The 20,452-nt window shown below is 41.8% G+C and overlaps 1 protein-coding gene across 1 annotated transcript in view; it reads left to right on the forward strand.

Moving 5' to 3' along the window:
• The first annotated feature begins 11,667 nt into the window (after window positions 1–11,667).
• Window positions 11,668–20,452, forward strand: part of SSPN (sarcospan) — a 36,450-nt gene continuing 27,665 nt past the window's right edge. The window contains exon 1 of the mRNA XM_026502234.4: window positions 11,668–12,157. Within this exon, the coding sequence (XP_026358019.1) occupies window positions 11,882–12,157 (276 nt within the window). The 5' untranslated portion in view covers window positions 11,668–11,881. The remainder of the gene's footprint in view (window positions 12,158–20,452) is intronic.

Below are 20,452 nucleotides of genomic sequence, written 5' to 3' on the forward strand. Positions count from 1 at the left end.
TAAAATTATTTTGATTTAAAGTATGGATTGCTTAGGCTTTTAGGGACAAAACTTAATGCATGAATTTTAGAATCATGTGATATTGAAAAAAATGCTCTTTCTGACCACTTTCATGATGTGTTAAATGTTTATTGAGATTGCTTATGGACAAAATTTATGACTGAGTGAAAAATAGATGTTGAAGAAAGCTGCAAAGGATTGACAGGCATAGGGTTCATGAATTCCAGCAGGACCTTCGTTCTTCAGTATTCAGGGGAGCTGAGCAAGGGCTGTCCCCCGGGGCCAGCAATACCGTGAGGTGTTTAGCCCCCCCCCCCGCCCATACCTTGTCCTGGTCTGATTATACCCTTACTGGCCTGGGGGCAGAGAGCAAAAAAGTGAAACTGGGAAGGATAGTCTCCAAGAGCTAGGCATAGGGAAGGAGCGGTTGGCCGAGTGACAGGATTTCGTGAACCAGCAGGTCCGACCTGATACATTCCAGAGTCACCTCAGAGATAAATAACCACAAGGCAAGAATGATCACTCTGCTGTGCCCCGTGTTTCCCAAGCACCCAGTCTGTGTGCCTTCGATTATGACACACGGTAGTAGAGCCATTCGCCCTTTGTGCCTTGCTGTTCGTCGCATGCAGTCCTGTTCTCACACATGTCACACTTTCTTGCACTTTTCTAGGAGGTGTCTCCCTCCAGGTGAATGTGAGCTCCTCGAGGGCAGGAACCCGCCTTCTTACCATCCGTGCCACCAGGATTACTTAGCAGTAGTAGGCACTCGGTAAATGTTTAGTGAATGAGCGCAGGAAGGAATGTTGCATGGGCAGCTCACTACTGAGAAAGAGACGCCAAGAAGAATTAAAACGATATAGTTCAACAGTTACCTTTCGGGAAAGGAATTGCCTCAGAGATGGCCAGAGTGTTGAGCTTGGCTGGGGTGTGTCCTGGGCAGGTTTATAGAGTGAGACCTGAGCATGAGGGTACATCCTAAACATACTAAATGCCTAGATGCATCCCAAAGATAACTAAATCCGGCACTTAGGAAAAACACACCAAACACGTCTTACATACCCTACAGGCGATTCTGACCTGCGTTCTTGGCTCAACACCAGTGCATGCAAACATCGGTTAACATAACTACTTAATTTTATGATTTAGGCAAAGAAAAGAGCAACAAAAGTTTCAGATATAATTAACTAATTGAGCACGATGCTGTATTTGTACACATGCACTAAGCTAAAGGTGGTGTAGATTATAAAATAGCAATTGGCATTTCCCTACAGGCCAAATTGGGAAAGCGTTGAAGACACCTTATGGAATGTCTCTCCTCCCCTCCAATGGCTTCATATATTTCTACACAATTTGACAGGAAAAAAATGTGCTATTTTAACATTCCTGTCTTTTGGGGAATGAACTCACCACTCACTTGTCAGTTCTCTATGTTTTTCTTCTGCCACCGCAGGTCTGTTGTAGCGGACATGAGGATACTCACGGGCAATGCCGAAGTTCACCTGGGTGGGTGCCTTAGTCAGGATAGCTTCCAGTTTCAAGGGATAGAAATAACTCACTTAAAAGGAGTATCTTTTGACTTGTTTATTTATTTAACCATTCAAGAAATACTGATGGAGCATCTAGTGTGTGCCAAGAATGATGGTACAGTGGTGAACAAGACAGTCTCCTGCCTTGGGATACTCAAGGAGCCTGCTTCAGGCAGACATGTTTTCTGAGGCTCAAATAATGTCAGATTCTCTCTCTCACCTCTGTTTCTCTCTGCTCATTGATCTTATTCTCACCTGTTGTAGAAGGACCCTCTCTAAGCTGTGGGAAAGAAACCCTGCAATTGGCAGACTCCATTCCAAAAAAAAAAAAGAAATGAGAGAGGATGGCACCCCACCCCAGCATCCTTCTCTCATGCTTAATGGAAGGATTCTTACTCCTTCTGCCTTGGCTTCTCCTTCATGTACTTGACCCTTAAACCCAGGGTAGGAGCAGGGATATTATGATTGGCTAGAGCAGGGCCAGAGGCCCATTCCTGCGATCAGTCTCACAAGACCATATGGAGACGGGTGAGGGGTGACCCTCCAACATTAGAAGGGATTTTAGGCCATCAAAAACAGTGTCATCTATCATATCACATGTGATCTTTTAGGGAGTGTAACATTTGAGAAATGGAAACTTTTTTTTCTGTCATGATTTAACTAATCTAGCTTAATATTAGATTATCAAAACACTGGTTTTGAAGTACCAGCAACATAGTAACTTCTGGGAAATAATTTGAAATCAATTGGGGAAGTCAAGTGTGAATCTCCGTCTTAATTTGATGTTACCTTCACAGGGCGCATAGCAAGATTATAAATAAAATGGCAGCCCTTTTATGATTGGTCAGACAGCATTTGTGTACAGTCACTTCCCTGAAGCAGTGAGTGGGGTCAAAGTTCAGGTGGAGGGAGGGGTGCCTGGGTGGCTCAGTCGTTAAGCCTCTGCCTTCAGCCCAGGGCGTTCTGGGATCGAGCCCCACATCAGGCTCCTCCGCTGGGAGCCTACTTCTTCCTCTCCCACTCCTCCTGCTTGTGTTCCCTCTCTTGCTGGCTGTCTCTATCTCTGTCAAATAAATAAATAAAATCTTAAAAAAAAAAAAAAAGTTCAGGTGGAGGGAGCCCTAAAGCAATAGAAGACAGCAGGCTGAATCATCTCTCTCTAGGGATCGTTCTGGAAAAGTCCCAATTACAGGTGGTGGTGAGGAAAAACAAAATATTGTGAAGCAAAGCAGTAATTTAGTAGCTAAAACTCGAGAGATATCAGGCGGTGAGTATAAGAGGACAGGGAGGGTTCTACTCTTCTGTGGAGAATATGGGAGGAGAAACCACGAGGACAGAATTGTCAAAGAGAAAGATAATGCATAGGAAAGGAAAAGTGAATAAGAAAATAGGGCAGGGCTAGGATAACAGCCAACAACAATTGATTATTTATCCATGTCAGGAAATGGTCTCGTGTTTTCATGAACTACTGTGTTTATACTTCATAGCAACCTTCTGAGGTAAGTACCTGGGATATTCACATTTTACAGAGAGGAAATCAAGGCTTAGAGAGGTGTGGGAACTGGTCTACATCACACAACTGGTAAGAGTTAGAGCTGAGACTGGAACTCGGGCAGCCTGAGTCCAGTGTTTGCATTCAGAGCTGTTCATAGGAGAACTGTCAGAGAAAGAGAACACGGCCGGCATGGATTTGTCTTTGGGCCAAAGATGTCTTTAAAGGTGGTGATGACTGGGTATGGTACCAAATGCAGGGAGCCGTAAGTCTATGGAAACCTGCATATTATGGAAAGGATAAAAGACGTCAGTCTGGCTTAGAGTCAGACAGTGACTCAGTTATTCTAACTAAGGAGAAGGGTTCGTGGTCAGAGTGAAAATCACAGAGTTTGCTTATAACACATAGGATATTTAAAATGACTTTGTGGTGATTTTAATGTTATTATTTAGAAAGCCTGGTTATAATTCATCCAAAGTGTCCATTTGAGTGATTCTTAAAGACAACTCTTAAAAATGAAAATGGGCAAACAAAATATAAAATTCAAGGATTTTAAAGAAATATTATTTATGTCAGAAATATCGGAATCCTGGTGAATCGTGTAGAAACAGCATGACAGTTTAGGATCTATAAATGTTTACTAAAACTGTACAACATTCCGTGCACTGTGCTGAGTCCTGCAGGACTGATGGTGATGAGGAAAGCATGGTGCCTGCCCTGATGGTGCTTATGATGGACTCTAGACAGCGTCTGTCCTTGCTACCCTGGGACTTGGCGGGGATTTCTGTGTACAAAGCGCTGCATACCCTTGTGATATTGTGATTTTATAAGAAATATATATTTGGTTTCCGTCTCATTTTGGCACAGAGCTCCTAAAATCCTCAGAATTTCCTAAGTGATGAGTGTGATAAAGGTGTCTTTTTTATGTTAATGAGATGGTACTGGGACTATACCTAAAGATGGGCACTGGTTGCCAGGAGAATCAACCGTGTGATTAGAGAGTTAGAAGTTTCATTCCTACCCCCTGACATCCAGGGATGAGAGGGACTGGAGTTCGAATCAATCACCAATAATCAATGAATTAATCAGGCTATGTGATGAAGCCTCCATAAAAACCCAAAGGATGGGGTTCATTGGTGAACTAGAATGCTTTCACATGCCACCGTGCCGGGCCCCAAACTCTATGAGGACAGAAGCTTCTTTGTTATGGACCCTGCCCTTTGTACCTCTTCATCTAGCTGTTAGTGTCCTTTAATATTGTGTGTATTAGGCCAGTAATCTAGTGAATAAACCAGTTTCCTGAGTTCTGTAGCTGCTCCAGCAAATTAATCAAACCCAAGGAGAGGATCACGGGAACCTCAGAAGCACAGGTAACAATATCTGAAGTTGGGCCGCTCTTAGTCTAAGTGGGGCTGAGCCCTTAAGCTATGGACTCAAGGCCACCTCCAGGTCAACAGAGTGGGAATTGCATTGAAATGTAGAACACCCAGCTGGTGTTGCAGAACCGCTCGGTGGTGTCAGGAAAAACCCGCACATTGGAATTGGAAGCAGAGCCCTTAACACATATGTTTAACATGTATGTTAACATGTCAAACGTGTGTGAACATAAATGTACTAATGCAATTTCTTTATGCAATAAGAAATTCAACTCAAGATATACATTAAACTTGTACAGTTTTTTTGTGTATCAATAAATCTAACAAAATCCAAGTCATTCAGCTGAAATATATGAAAGGACACTGGTCTTAGAGTAAGAAGGAAAAATATAGCCTTGAGCAAATCATTTAACCACTCTGAAGAAATTCTGACTTCATAGGGTTTTGGTTAGATTTAAAGAGATAATATGTGAGAGAACTTTGTAACCTATAAAAATACATATACGCATTCCAGACATTATTATTTTTGTAATTCACAGAAAAATTATGTTTTTGTTCTTTTAGAGAAAATTTTCAGAAAATGATGTGGTTTTATGAAAATGTATCTATAATTAGATATAATGATAAAATATGCTGTGAGATTACTGTATCTGGAAGTAGAAAGGTTCTAGATCTAAAATCTGCATCATTTAGAAAAAAAATAATTTGATATTATGTTCATTGTATACATATCCTAGAAGAGGCCGAAGATCTGAATTCTCTCAACTGCTTTCCTTCCAACCCTGCACACTTAACTGCATTCTATTCAGTCTTACATTCTTTCCTCCTATCTCAGCCTCTGAAGGGAATTTCCATCTGACTAATTCTCCTGCCTCAAGGAACTTATCTGATCAATTATCCAAAAAAAAAATTGAGGCAAAAATTTCCTCAGCTTTATATTATCCCTATAGCTACAGCTTTTCCCCCCTTCCCTTCACTGCTTAGCTTTTCCATAGATTTCTTTACACATGTTCTTCCCCTTTGTCCCTTTCCACTCACTGTTAAACTCACTGAAATCTTTTTTTTTTTAAGATTTTATTTATTTGACAGAGAGAGAGGCAGCCAGAGAGAGAGGGAACACAAGCAGGGGGAGTGGGAGAGGAAGAAACAGGCTCCTAGTGGGGGAGCCTGATGTGGGGCTCGATCCCAGAATGCCAGGATCACGCCCTGAGCCGAAGGCAGAAGCCCAATGACTGAGCCACCCAGGTGCCCCAAAATCTACTATATAGGACTGCTGTTGGCAAAAGCAATCAGTGGCCATCTTGCCAGTAAAGTCTCTGGACATTTTATGTTTACTTTACTTGGTAAGTGGAGTTCAAGGAGGGAGTGAGTTTGGGGTACATTTGGGACATTCAAATGGAGATGTGAGTAGGTATTTGTATTTGCAGACCTAGAACTAAGGACAGAAGTCTGGGCTCCTTAGATCTGGGAATCTGCAGTGAAACCATGGAATGTGTAGTGTAAGAAGACAGAAGACAAAGAATACCAACATCCAGGAGTTTGGAAATACAGTCTGTGAAGAAAGTTGAGAAGGAGAGTGTGGTGGTTTTAAAATATGTCTTTGATACTCTTTGGTGCTTTGATACTCTTCCTTTTAGTGGAAGGATCTAAATTCTTCTCCCCTTGAGTGTGGGCTGGACTTAGTGACTTTCTCCTAAAGAATGTGACTCAAGAGTTACTAAGTTATTAAGACTTTTGAGGCCCTGTCATGAAAAGGATAGCTTTTACCTTGTTTTCTCTGTCTCTGACTCTCTTGTTCTGATTGAAGCCGGCCACCATGTTGTCAGGATATCAGACAGCCCTGTGGAGAGCCAGTGAGTGGAGAGGTCACATGGAGAGGACCAAACTTGCTAGCTGGAGGCGTGAGTCACCTTGAAAGCAGAGCCTTCTGCTTCAGCCAAAACTTCAGATGATTCCAGGCCTCTGTCTTCAAGGCTTCCTACTGAGACCCCAGATAATGTGAAGAAACAAACCATATCTGCTGTGCCCCATTGCAATACGGGACCCACAGAAACTATGAAATAATAGATAATTATTGTTGTTTCTGACCACTAAGTTTTGGGGTGATTTATTATGTAGCAATAGATGATTAATACAGAGGAGCCAGAAAGGCAGGAGAAAATTAAGAGAGTGTGGTAAGATAATTGAAAAAACCCAACTCTCTATTATTCAATATATATACATAGAACTTGCACAACTCAATACCAAAAAAATCTGATGTAAGAATGGGCAGAAGATCTGAATAGACATTTTCCGAAGGAAGACAGAGATGGCCAACAGACCATCATGACGCCCAGCATCACTAATCATCAGATAAAGGCGTATCAAAGCCACAATGAGGAATCACCTTACACCTGTTAGGGTGACTATTATCAAAAAGACAAAAAAATAAGTGTTGGCAAGGATGTGGAGAAAAAGGAATCCTTGTGCACCCTTGGTGGGAATGTAAATTGGTGCAACTACAATGGAAAACGTATGGTTTCTCAAAAAATTAAAGATAGAAATACCATATAATCCAGTAATTCCACTACTGGGTACTTACCCAAAGAAAACAAAAAACTAATTCAAAAAGATATATGGATTCCTGTTTATTGCAGCATTATTTACAATAGCCAAGATATGGAAGCAGCCCAAGTGTCCATGGGTAGACGAATGGATAAAGAAGAAGTGAGATAGGTAGATAGATAGATTTATATATATATATATATCCCATTATAATGGAAATGAGAATGAGAACTTGCCATTTGGGAACAACCATAGAAAAAAGAATGAAAATCTTGCCATTTGGCACAACATGGATAGACCTAGAGGATATTCTGTTAAGTGAAATAAGTCAGAGAAAGACAAATACCCTATGATTTTACTTTCATGTGGAATCTGAAAGACAAAACAAATAAACAGACTCTTAAATATAGTAGGTGCCAGAAGAGAGGTGGGTGAACAGGTGCAGGGAATTGGTGGTACAAACTTTCAGTTATAAAATAAGTCATAGAGATTAAAAGTACAGTATAGGAAATGTGGTCAATAATATTGCAATAACTTTGTATGGTGACAGATGGTGACTATTGCAACTTATCATGGTGAACATTGATTAACATATAGAATTGTGAAATCTGAGGACACCTGAAATTAATATAACATTGTACATTAACTATACTTCAATAATAAACTTTAAAAATTCCCAATTTATTCAAATGTTAATTATTGATGGATATACAGTGACTTCCTATAGTTCTTTTTATCACATTTTGAAAATTCAGATATCATTACATAAAATAACATGCATAGATCTTAAGTGTTGTTCAATGAATTTTCACAATTTTTTATACTCACATAACTACCACCTAAGCCTGGATGAAGACGACTTCTGTCATTCCAGAAAGTCCCCTCTTGCTCCTTTCCAATCAATTCTTTTATGCCAACTCCATAATCACTTCTTAAATTCAATACTGAAGATTAGGTTTGACCTTTAAAAAATGTGTATATAAATGGAATTATGCAGGATGTATTATTTTAATGTCTGTTTCCTTTCCCTCAGCATACCTTAGTGCCATTCATTCAGATCATTGCTTATATGAACATTTCATTTTTTTAAAATTTTAATTGAAGTGTAATTAACATACAGTGAATAGTACATTCCTTCTTATTGGCAAGTAGAATTCTGTTGTATGGATATACCACGACTTGTTTGTCCATTCTTCTCCCAATATTCTTTTTTTTTTTAAAGATTTTATTTATTCGACAGAGATAGAGACAGTCAGCAAGAGAGGGAACACAAGCAGGGGGAGTGGGGGAGGAAGAAGCAGGCTCATAGCGGAGGAGCCTGATGTGGGGCTCGATCCCGTAACGCCGGGATCACGCCCTGAGCCGAAGGCAGACGCTTAACTGCTGTGCCACCCAGGCGCCCCACTTCTCCCAATATTCTTATTTAAAATTAATTTAGTTATTTCATCATATGCAGTGAAAACATTGAAATTACATGGACAAAACTATATGAAGAAAATTATATGTAGAAAAATTTGATAGCATTATAAATAACATCGTATAAGGAGGTGGAATGAATTCGGAAATGACTGGTAGTTATCATCTTTACAGACTCTGTATAGAATGGGACAGTTATAAGCCCTCTGTTGACCGTAAAGAGTATACTTCCCATATGACACTCACCCTGAAAATATAAACTACCATGAAAAAAATCACAAATGAGTCAATTCTTTTGAAAAAAAAATTGAACCAAAAGACGCACTAAAAATTAATGACATAGGAAAAAAGAAAATAGGAAAAAATGGGCGTTTTTAAAATTTTTTGTACACACACACACATCAGCAATACCTGTAAAGTCATTTTACGTATGAGCCAATGTGCTGCATATCGTAAATGAGTTTTCAGTTGTCTCTGTATTTGATACTTTTTAAATCAAATCTAACTGAACTCTTTGATATATTTAATTACATATTAAAGACACTTGATATAGTCCTTGGAAATATAATATTTTTTCTAGGAAATCTTTTTTGTTCTCGGTGAATCGAAGATCATGTGTTCAGAAAAACATTGGTTTACAGATTATTTCTAGTTGGATTTCCTAAGGACATTTTGTTAATGACACTGGTTATAAAAAGAGTTATCATTTTCCCAGTTCTGAACTTCTGAAGTGTAAATACTTCCCAATAACGTGGAACTGGGGACACAGCAGAGATAGATACCAAGCTTAATTTTGTTATTTCCCCCAGAACATCAAAATAATCTCAAATCATATATTAACTATTCTCCTGTAATTTCTAATTTACAATCTGTTAGTTTTGAGTTATGAGAGCAGCCAGTAGAGTATTTGAAAACACTTTGTTTCTACTTTGCTTTTCTTCCCGGTAATATAAATATCTGAAGAGATTATTGCTTAACCTGTAAAACAGACATTACAATTTATGAACAACTGAAAAAAACCCTGTTCATTTCTGTTAAACTATGTGATGCCCTGGAAATGGTGATTTTTCTCAGTAGAAAGGACATGTTAAGTAAAGGAAAAGCTTTCCTTGTTGTATCCTTAAGGACCCTCCCATTCCATTTTAGCCTTGATTAGCTTTTATCGCTGACCTTCTGACAACTTTTCCCACCCTCTTCTTTGCTTCTACTTCCCCATATCAGTTAAGTGAAAATACCATTCTCATCACCATGGTCTCATGGTTACAGACCAGCCCCACTCAAACACAAATTCAACCAAGCAGTGGGGAATTCGAGCGTGTGCATGGCTCCCTGTATTACTGCTTCCTTCATTGGAAGCCGAAAATTGAAGTTGGTGGTTGTAATCAGACTAGGAGGATTACAATTCCCCTGGGCTGTTGTTCGCGGCCACTGGTTGCATTTGTATGGTCAGCAAATAAAGCCTGTGTCTAGTTACAAATGAGTGATAGAAAAAATGCTCTTCATTGACTCTGGCATGTATATTATGGTGGTGAATCAAGATATTTTTGTGAAGTACTCAGTTTTAGGTTCAAGGCTAATAGCCAGTTCTGTGATGGATAGAATACTACCTATCATTAAATTGTTTAAAATCAAGTGATTTACACAATCCACTTGTTTGCCTACAGAAAGTAATTAATAAAATAGGTAATCCACAGGAGTTCACACTTGGTTCCGCTCACCCCCATCCTAACTAGCTAAGTGAGTAGCCTAGTAATCTGGTCACTTAATAATTCTGATACTCAATTTTTTCATCTTTAAAAGCAGAAACTGTAATTATAAGGTGGTTGTGAGGAGTAACAGTCAAGTGTGTAAAGCACCTAGCGTATACTTGATACAGAATAGATACTCAGTAATTGGTTTCTATATTAATTCATAAAAACAATTAATTCTGTGTTATCAGCTTCCTAAAGATGCTTACCATGTTTACATAGAAAAAACATGTACAGTTTTGTCATTTGGGTTGTTCTCAGTCAGGCCCAAGTCAGGCAGGTACCTTGGTGGAACACCAGCTTTTATTTGTCTGTTTTCACCAGAAATCCTAGTGGTGTGGTCGCCCCAAAGCTGGCAATGACCTTATCTCAGCCTCTGTGCTCCTCTTGTGAGAGAGCCTTGTTTCTACTGCTTCTGGGAGGCACATTGGCCTGTGTGGTTTGAATTCTGCTTTTCAAGCTGCTGCATTTATTCCGTGGACCGTATTTTTCTCACTGATCCCGAAGGAAGGTATAAGAAAACACTGAAGTTCATAAAGTAAGAATATATTTTATATCTTCAAAGATACCTTTGTTAGGACGGGGCAGTTTACAAGGAGCGTCAATGATGATTAGTTTATAATTCTAAGAAACCAAAGCAGAGAATTAGACTTTCTTTAAATTAGCTGATAGGGACCGATCTAGGAGTTGGCTTTATCTATCCCAGCATCGTGGCAACATCATGTATTTTTTAAATACATCTTTCTGAATGTTACAATGACCATACCAAAGTAGATATAAATACTCCAAAATGACGGGATCATTTCTTAGTGGTTTCACTGAAAATTTCTCTAAGTGCTACTGAGAACAGATATGTGGGAATAAGATTAATCGGTTTTATTGATCTGTTCTGTGACTTTGGGCTGGGACTGAATCTATCTTGAACATCCTTACATTGTAGCACATTGTAGGTACTTAAAAATACCTCCGATGTGGACTGCATTAAATTGTCCATGTCCAACGGGTATAACAAGCCCCCCAGGCACTGATGTGGAGATTACTGAAGACTGGTTGGGAAGTCCATACAAACGACTGAAAGAACTTCTAAAAACAAATACACTCGGTAGAGTGTATTAGCCCAACAGCTCCATAAACAGTGCTTTCAAAAGCAAATACCTCAATGGGAAAAGTGCCTTTATTTGTCAACTGGATTGCAGAATTTATAAAGAAAGAGAAGAGCCTATTCCTTTGTTGGAAAATAAGAACAATTTAACTTCTGAAAATGACTTCACAGCTTGGGACCCAGCAATGCCTATTTTGGATTAAACTGTCTATTAATTAAACTCAAAAGATTAAACATTCATCACCTTGCATTGCACCTCTCAGAAAACAAAAACAAAACCAAAAAAAAATCCTGGGATTTTGAGTGAGGAAAACAGACACACACACACACACACACACACACACACACACACAACACACGCAGCCTGTCTACCGTGCATAAAGTGCACAGGATTTAGAAGGCCAAGGGAGCCGCGCCGACTCCCGCGGGGATCGGCCAGCCCTGCGGGTGGGCCCAGCAGGCGCTGCGTCCCGGCGCGTTGGCAGTTGGCGACCCCCCTCGACTCCCCCTCTGCTGCGGGCTCCCGGTGGCCTTTGGAGGCTCCGCGATCGGCTCCAAATGTTTTCCATATTTGTTCAGCCTCCGTAATTCGAATACCAGGGCAGGCTCAGCCCGCCCAGCGCCGCGCTCCGGGGCCCAGCGCGCCGCACACGCACCCACCCACCCACGCCGCGGCCATGGGCAAGGACAAGCAGCCCCGCGGCCAGCACAGGCAGGGGGGGCCGGCCGCGGACGCCGCCGGGCCAGACGACATGGGGCCGAAGACGGGCAAAGGGGCCCCCAAGGAGCGCGGGGAGGAGGAGGCCCGGACGTGCTGCGGCTGCCGGTTCCCGCTGCTGCTCGCGCTGCTGCAGCTGGCCCTGGGCGTCGCCGTGACCGTGGTGGGCTTTCTCATGGCGAGCATCAGCTCCTCCCTGCTAGTCAGAGACACTCCATTTTGGGCTGGGATCATTGTAAGCATCGAGTCTGTTTTGCCTAAGCGCGTTTGCCAAACAGGAATGCACAGCAGCATGGTGGAGCCCAGACTAACCCAACTGCATGCGCCCTTCCCCAGCTCCACTCCTCTAACTCGCGCTCTGCTTGGTGACGGTGCGGGCCACACTTGGTTTGCCCGGGGGCAAGGCTGGGCGCCGGTGGGACTCGAACCCCTCTTCAGCCCGTTGCTCTCCCCGCCTGCAGCGGGCCTGCCTCTGACGCTCTGGAGCTGGGGAGGCGAGTCAGGGGCTGCTTATTTTGGTCAAATTGAACATTCTGGATAACAACAGCAGATTCACTTTGCCTTTGTCCTTACCCTGGTCCCCGGACCCCACCCTTGTCTCTAGATAAGTAACAGTGAAGTAAGTTCAGCGAGTAAAAAGCAGGTTTAGGAAAGAGCCTGCGCTTGGGGTTGCCACATTAGGTGGTATTAATTTGATTTTTTACGTTTGAGATTTCATGAGTAAGCTTTATAAAGTAATGTTTTAAAGCAGGAAATGCGAATACAGCAAGCAGGGCCTTAATCTGTTGGCGTCTAAAGTGGGATAAAGGCAGGGGCTGGCCATGGCAGAAGTCTATTTGGGACTCTGCTAATGGATGTTCTGTTCTAAGCAGAACACTGGTCAGCTGTTGTGAGTGAGTGTTGAAACACACAGCATACTTGGCTTAATTAAACGGCTTCTTTGATGAGAAATGGGTGCCATTTATTGGGCACCTAGTGTTGCTTGTCCTGATAGAGGCCTTATATTGATTATTTCTAATCCCCACATCATCCTCATGGGATAGTTATTATCACTTCATTTCTCAGATGAGAAGACCGAGGGCGGCCCACCCAGGGTGGTGAGTTGGCAGAGTTGGCCAATCAGCCAAGTTGATTCCTTTTTGCACCAGACTACATCTGCATTTTCCTCACTGAGCCACACTGCCACCCCATTTAGTTTGTAATTTTAATATCCTGCTTTCGTGCCTTGAGGCTGAGTAAACTCTTTTCGTGTGCATTTAGTTTGCAATTTTTTAATTTTATTTGATCCGTGAAACAACACTTGGAGGTGGGAACTGTTACGCCTCTTTGGATGGGGGAGGCAGGCTAAGAGAAGTAAACGACATTCTCAAGGCCCAGAGATTAACAGTGGCAGAGCCAGGAGACATTAGAATGGCTACTGCTGGCTCCTAGTATCACACTGCGTCACGACGGCTATTACCACAGGAACTATAACTCATAAAACTACCCTCAAAATAATTTTCTATCAGGGACAGATGTTAAAAGCACCTGATAAATATGCATCGATGCAGGTCTTTTCTCATTAAGATTATTTGAACTCACAAATTCTTGCCGAGTAATTTAAAACTTTTAATTTGTGTACTAAGAATTCCCATGAAATTATCATGATTGGAGTTTTCTAAATCAAGTAATTTTAAAAATAGCTTTTCACTAAGATATACTGGGTATTTTAGTCGCCTAAATGACTGTCAAGATACTCACAGGGGGAAAAGTCTGTCCTTTAAGACCAGGCGAATTAAAAGAAAGAAGGAATGAAAGGCCTTCAGTCAATGGTTTTGAATATCACTTACAAGTATGCCTTCTATCCTTTCCTTATTTCAACTTTAAAAAGCCCGATACCAGAAAAGCAAATTCGATGGGAAAAAACGTGTCTTGATGTTTAAGGCACACACATCGGAATCATGCAACTCTGAAATTTCACGAACTGAGCAATTCTGAAATTTCATGAGGGCCTGTTGGCAGCATCACATGCTCCTAATTGCCTTTGGAAGCTCCCCGGGTGTGATACAGAGACCATTGTAGACAGCCAGGTCGCTGTTCTTTCTAGTTTGCCAGTTTATAAACTGGGATCCATTGGAAGTTTGCTCGGGCTGTGCGGCCCTGATGGCATCTGTCAATCTAGTTTTCTTTCAACAGAGAATTTGTGGAGAGAAAAGCAGTTAGTGGAGACAGGCGAGGAGGGTCTCGAGGAGCCAGGCGAGGAAAAACTCTCCTCCCAGCTGGGCCAGAGTCGCAGGCTCCCACAGACACGGTGCTAGTGTCCTCAGCTCGCTGTCTGTGGTTAGTCACGGGCACTCTTCCAAACTTTCAGAGAAGGGCAGAGACAGGGCGGCCAGGTGAGAAGGTACAGAGGCATGAACACCGCGCCTGGTACTGAGCCACAGATGGCACGTTTTTTGCTGAATAACTTTGGGCAAGTTACTTAACCGGTCTAGGCTTCCATTTCCTCATTGATGAAATCAGAATGGAATAATTCCTACCTCTTGGGGTTGTCGTGAGAATTAAACAAATCAATACATGTTCTAATACTTAGAGCCATGCTGGCTAATGGTAAACATTCAGTGAACTAGCTGTTTTTATTAGCAATCAAAGAAGCAATCAGTGGGAGTGGCAATCACTCTTCAAATTAGAGGCAGCTCTATTTTATCTCTAGTCTTGCGGAGTAGTTATTTCAGACTTGCTACCTTTCCTAGACCAGTTGAACCCTGAAGGTAATATCAGTTTGACTGTCTCAACTTTCTCAGTTTGTAGCCAAATTACTATTAGCAATCTTATGGTATTAGATTAGTCCAGTACTTTCTGGATCTCTCTGGAGACTTAACAACAATTAACTTGGAGGAAAGGGACCTCCTCAGGGTCATTTCCCTCAGGGATACGGAGTGATTGTGGTCTGGGATATCCTCCAGGGAATACTGAACCGTTTGCCCGGTTTAGGAAATCTAGACCAAAGCAGTACAGGTCAGTCCCAGCGGCTGAGGCAAAGTGAAAACCCACTTCGGTAATTCAGGCTGAATTCAAGCAGGGGCTCTCCGACTGTGCCCCCGCACCATGAACACCTTTAATGCTCCACTCTTCTATTTCTCTTTATACTGGCTGCCTCTTACCATATAGTACTCACTTCACTTTACAAAGGTTCTATCCCATTCCTTTGGGATTTGGGAATCACCGTTCTCAACCTAGAATCTGGCTAGGTGGATGAATCCTACTTAGGTGACTTCTCATTGGCCAATGTGTGGGGGACTTGATGAATACTCAGTGAGCTTCTGGTTGTAAACTGGAGAAGTCCTTGATGATCTATGATCAGAGATTTATGTCCAGTGGATTTTAGGAAAACAAATAGGTTATTTCTTGCCTATCCGTAAATGTGACTTCCCTCATCCTCCATCGGAGAGATGACTGGAGTCTTTTTACTTCAGTTTCAAAAGAGTCCTGTAAATGAAAAAAACAAAAACAAAAAAACGGAACGGAGTCACTATAGAGACTCCGTAACCTGTAAAAGTGCCATTCTTCTCCCAAAATTCTTTATAAATGGTTTGAGGGTTGTAAGTCACACCACAACGGCAATACAAAGTGAAACAGGGTCTTTGAGGATGAACTTGGCTAGGGGCAGGGGATCCTAGGAGGTGACAGTTGGCTTTGCATTTTATTCTATTAATGGTTTGAGTAGTTGGGTCAAATAGGCAGTTAAGTCTGCTCATCATTCCAGAATTCTTATTGATGAAAAATGTATGGATTGAAGGAATCTAAGAACTTTGAGGCCTTTCCTTAATTCTTGCTCGATAGAATACGGTTTTGGCTTAGGTGAGGTGTAACTTGTTTGAACTTTGGCTTATTTTTCTTCATGCAGTAATATTTGTTGGGGGTGTCTGCTGTGTAGGCATTGGTCTAAAAAGAAGGAATCATATACCAGGAGGCGGAGATCTCTAGAGATCCTGATGGGCATGTGCCCTCATCACATCTGACAGTAATGAATACTTCCGATTAAAAAGTTTAACCTACACAAATATTTTTAAAGCCCATTTACCTTTCAAAGTATTTCATTTACAGTGAATTATTTGCTTTGGTGTCTCTACTCTAAGGTAAATTTAAGAGCAAACTCTTGCCTCTCATCCCCAGTGGGGATGCATAGTATTTGTTAGTCTCTTGGCCTTTGTAGGGAATAATTCCACGGAAAGTCGGAATTTGCCTTACTGTGGTTTTCAGCTTTCCTCATAAGTTTCTCCATTGCTCCCATATTGCACTCAGTGAGAATAAAAACCCTGAGATATATACCACATTCATCACATTAGAAAGTTTAAGGAAAGGGCTTAAAAGGAAAGGAAGAATATTTCCTTTCCTTAATGTCATTCATAAAACTCATCGTATGAATCTGTAATAATTAAGAGTCCTGTCAAGAATTTCAATAACAGTTTTCATATGTTAACTTACTCTAAGGAATTTAAAATGCAGGTGTATTTGGATTTTAAAATCTATTTTTAACCTTGGCTTAATGGAAGGGAAAATTGGTTGGTTATTTATTTTAAAACAGAGTATACCCTGAAATGCACAAGTAGATATATGACATGTAGCAAGTAAGGAACAGATATTATCATCCATAATTTATAAGTAGAAAAACTAAGTAAGACATGATGATTTGGCTACAAGATTTGATCATGGTTATAGGAGAAACCATAAATGAGGAAGGTTTGGCGTTTGGATTTTGGATAGACCCTAAAAAATTCAAGAAGCTAAAAGTGCTGTTAGTTTCCCATATAGGTATATTGACATTTGAGAAAGTTAACCTTAAATTATGTTTTTAGGAATACATTACATAGTAATACATTATTTTTCATATTGGGACTTTGATATACTTCTGAAATCTAATGTACCTCTGGTACCACTGGGAAATAATTCTTATTATAGCAACTGTCACAGGTTTGTTAGAAACTGAGGAGTGGTAATTATATGGCCTAACTCAGTCTCCACTGAGTATATATAATAAATAATGGTTGGAAAATTATCTTATAGGTACATGAAGTTCTCCTAGTAAGTATAAAAATGCATATAACTGGATTAATTTGGCAAAAGAAATTACTTTTAATAAATGTATGAAAATAAGAGGGATTATTTGAGAATTTGGTGACCCATTTCCTGAAAGAATCTTAGAATGAAGGATAAGAAAGCTTAAGATCGGACAGAATCATTAGGAAAAATGTATTTTCACCTCCACTACTAGCCTGATACTAAGCCACACATGCCAAGGCCAAGAAAGGGCTTGTTCAACGAGGAAGTTATCCCTGGATCTTCTTTCTCTTTTTAAAATAAAGAGGGGAAGTGGTGGGTCCTGATATTTTTCAATCCTATAGTGTGAATATATTCAACCAGAAAGTTAGTCTCTGGAAACTTTTAAGATATCAATCATCATTTGGTTTTATTTCTTATGGTAGAAATACTAGTGCACAGAATTTGGGGGTAATCAAATAAACAGAAAGCCGTTTATTCTCTTTAAGTACCGTGTATGTCCAAGGGACTCCTACGTGTATCCCTGGACATATGATGGGTACCTGAGCAGTGCTGAATCGAACTCTGTCTATTCCATACTTCCCATTTTCAGAGCTTCTGTTTGAACTTACAAAAGCCCATTTTTTAAATAAATAAAAAATATTTTATTTATTTATTTGACAGAGAGATAGAGTGCGCATGCAAGCAGGGGGAGTGGCAGGCAGTGGGAGAGGGAGAAGCAGGCTCCTCGCTGAGCAGGCAGCCCAGTGCGGGGCTCGATCCCAGCACCCTGGGATCATAACCTGAGCCGAAGGCAGACACTTAACGGACTGAGCCAACCAGGCGCCCTGCGAAAATCCATTTTTTAAACTATGGTTTGAGAAGTGACATATAGTTGTGTTTTGCAATACTGACAGACTAAAGTTTATTGATAACATTTTAAAGAACTATTAGAGAATAATAAGGAATGTATTATTACACCATTTTGGGCTCCGGGGTTCCAGAAATATCCAAGATATACTAACTTAGCATTATTGAGATGTTTTATTTCCTGTTATAAAATGACTACAGGATTTAAAAAAAAAAAAAAAAAGGTAAAAGAGGTCATTTGACTTATTTCACATATCCCTAAGTAGAATAAACCAGGACAATTAGGATTGGCTTGGCTGAATGCCCATGTCTTCCTTCTACAAAGAAACAATGGCATAAATGTCCCAATTTAGTCTAAGAGTTTCATAGTTTGCCAATATGATACCCACTTTGAATTTGTTCTGAGGAGGTGGCTGTTTTCTAGTCTTTTTCTTGCCTTTAGCCTTGTCTGTGACATTGGTACTAGGGGCATCCTTTAACCTGGGTCCACTTGCTGGTGTTCCCTCCCACCCTGAAGAGTTAGCATCAGCATTAAAGGATTCACACGAGATTCTGTGAAGAGCTCAGTATGCATATTTCCATGTGGCTGTAGGACAGGAATGGAATCTAGTCATTAAACTTTGATTAGATATCATTGCACTGCAAACTAGAGAAATGCTGATCAGAACGGGCCCATCAGAGTCTAGAGCTGGATGGGACCTCACGATGTCGTATTTTAATTCTAGCTATTTCTTGCTGTGAATATCCAAGTCCAGGCTTATGACAACGAGTTCATAAGCTGAAGGTGAACTTTTTTTTAAAAAAGTGGATGTTGGTAACAGTATTTATAACGTAAGCTGTGTAAAAGCCTATTTCAGAGGCATATCCTCTTTGAGAGTGTTTCGATGCTACCTCACATCTCAGTGTATTGAGATAAAACTTGGCAGGAGTGACTGTCAGATGCCTGAGCGAGGCAGCTCAGTGGATCACCCTGGTTAATTTTAAAACTCCTATGTGTACATCTACGTGTATGGCAATAACGAAAATGCATTTTCCTTTCGGTCTTAGTCTGCCCCAGCGGGTTCTGCTCAGGTGTCTCCTCCTGGCTTGCAGACAGCTGCTCTCCCACCGCGTGCTGCCACGGGCTTCCTTCTGTGCCTGCGCTAGGAGAGAGAGCAGGCTCTCTCCTCCTCTTGTAAGACCACCAGTCCCTTCTGACTTCACTTAACCTTAATCATTCCCGAAAAGCCCTATCTCCAAATTCAGTCACCTTGGGGGTTAGGGCTTAAACATAGGAATTTGGGGAGGACACAGTTCCGTCCATAGCAGTGTCAGTGAGGGATGGAAGTTGGTACAACCCCCTCAGTGTTTCTTAACCCCGTTTTCCAGCTGATTCCTGAAGGCCCTGCGGCTTCCACTGGAACAGCTGAAGTCTGAATGTTTCTTTTCTTTCTTTTTTTAAAGATTTTATTTATTTATTTATGAGAGAGAGAAAGCGAAAGATGGAGCATGAGTGGAGGGGGAAGGGCAGAGGAAAAGGGAGAAGCAGACTCCCCGCTGAGCAGGGAGCTCGAGGAGCCCCAGGACCCTGGGATCATGACCTGAGCTGAAGGCAGACGCTTCACCAACTGAGCCACCCAGGCTGCCAGTCTGGATGTTTCTGATGAGAAGTCGGAGCCGGTGAACTGATACTCAGTGGCGCAGCGGGGTGGCCGAGCTCTGTGCTCGTGCCAGTAGTGAGATGTATGGAGATGCATGGAGGAGGTGGTTTTTACTGCGTTTACAGATTGCTGCTTCTGTCAAATTTCTGTAAAAATAAAGTGTAGTCGATTCAGCTAGTGACTATAGTTCTTAGGCTAGCTTGGGCATTTCTTTTGCTACCTTATTAGCTCTTTAAGGTAGCTGTTAGTAAATTTCTGCCTTTCTTTTCTGTTCTGGGAGTGACTCGGTGTCAGGATCCAGTGAAATGACACCTTGGCCTCTGAGGCAAGGAAATGAAGGTGGCGGCTGGGCGGTGGCCCCTGGCCTCTGACGGGCAGTGAACTCATGCTTGGTGTTCTGGAGCTCAAGGGAAGTCACCTCTCGGGTCTTTATCCTATGCAGCTGTTGTTTTCATTGTTGACGATGGTTCTGAAAACGACCAGATGACCAGTGGTTGTTCTATGGAATGGGTCAGAATAAAACTCTGGAGGCGTTCCCACCTGGGTCTCATGATGTAAGAGCCTAGGAGCCTGTGCCTCCTTGGGAGACCCCCTTCGGCACGCCTTCTCAGAGGATCCTGTCTGTCCAGCTTAGACATCCCGAACAGGGTTCTGCTTTCCTTTAGCAAGTGCCACGCAGCCCAGACCATCCCGAGGGAAAGATGAGAAGACACTAACTAGAATGGTTGATCCGGTCCGAGGCCCAGAAGGAGGGGCGCGCACAGGGCATGGCCCTTGTTCCAGGGACACCCTGCGATATCTCTGGGTTGATCTCTGAGCGTATTTAAAGTGGACCCTCCAGAGCCACGTCCCCTGCCTGACAGCCACGAGTGTGTTTGAGTGCTGTGTGTCCTGGGTGCCAGCAAAGGCCAGTCAGTGCCCGGACGCCGGAGAGCGGAGGGTTTGTTCACAGACAGCATTCTCAGATGCCGCTGGAGAAGTTCGCTCAGGGCCTGCTTCTG

Source organism: Ursus arctos, unplaced genomic scaffold (genome assembly GCF_023065955.2).
Source record: "Ursus arctos isolate Adak ecotype North America unplaced genomic scaffold, UrsArc2.0 scaffold_26, whole genome shotgun sequence".
Taxonomy (NCBI): domain Eukaryota; kingdom Metazoa; phylum Chordata; class Mammalia; order Carnivora; family Ursidae; genus Ursus; species Ursus arctos.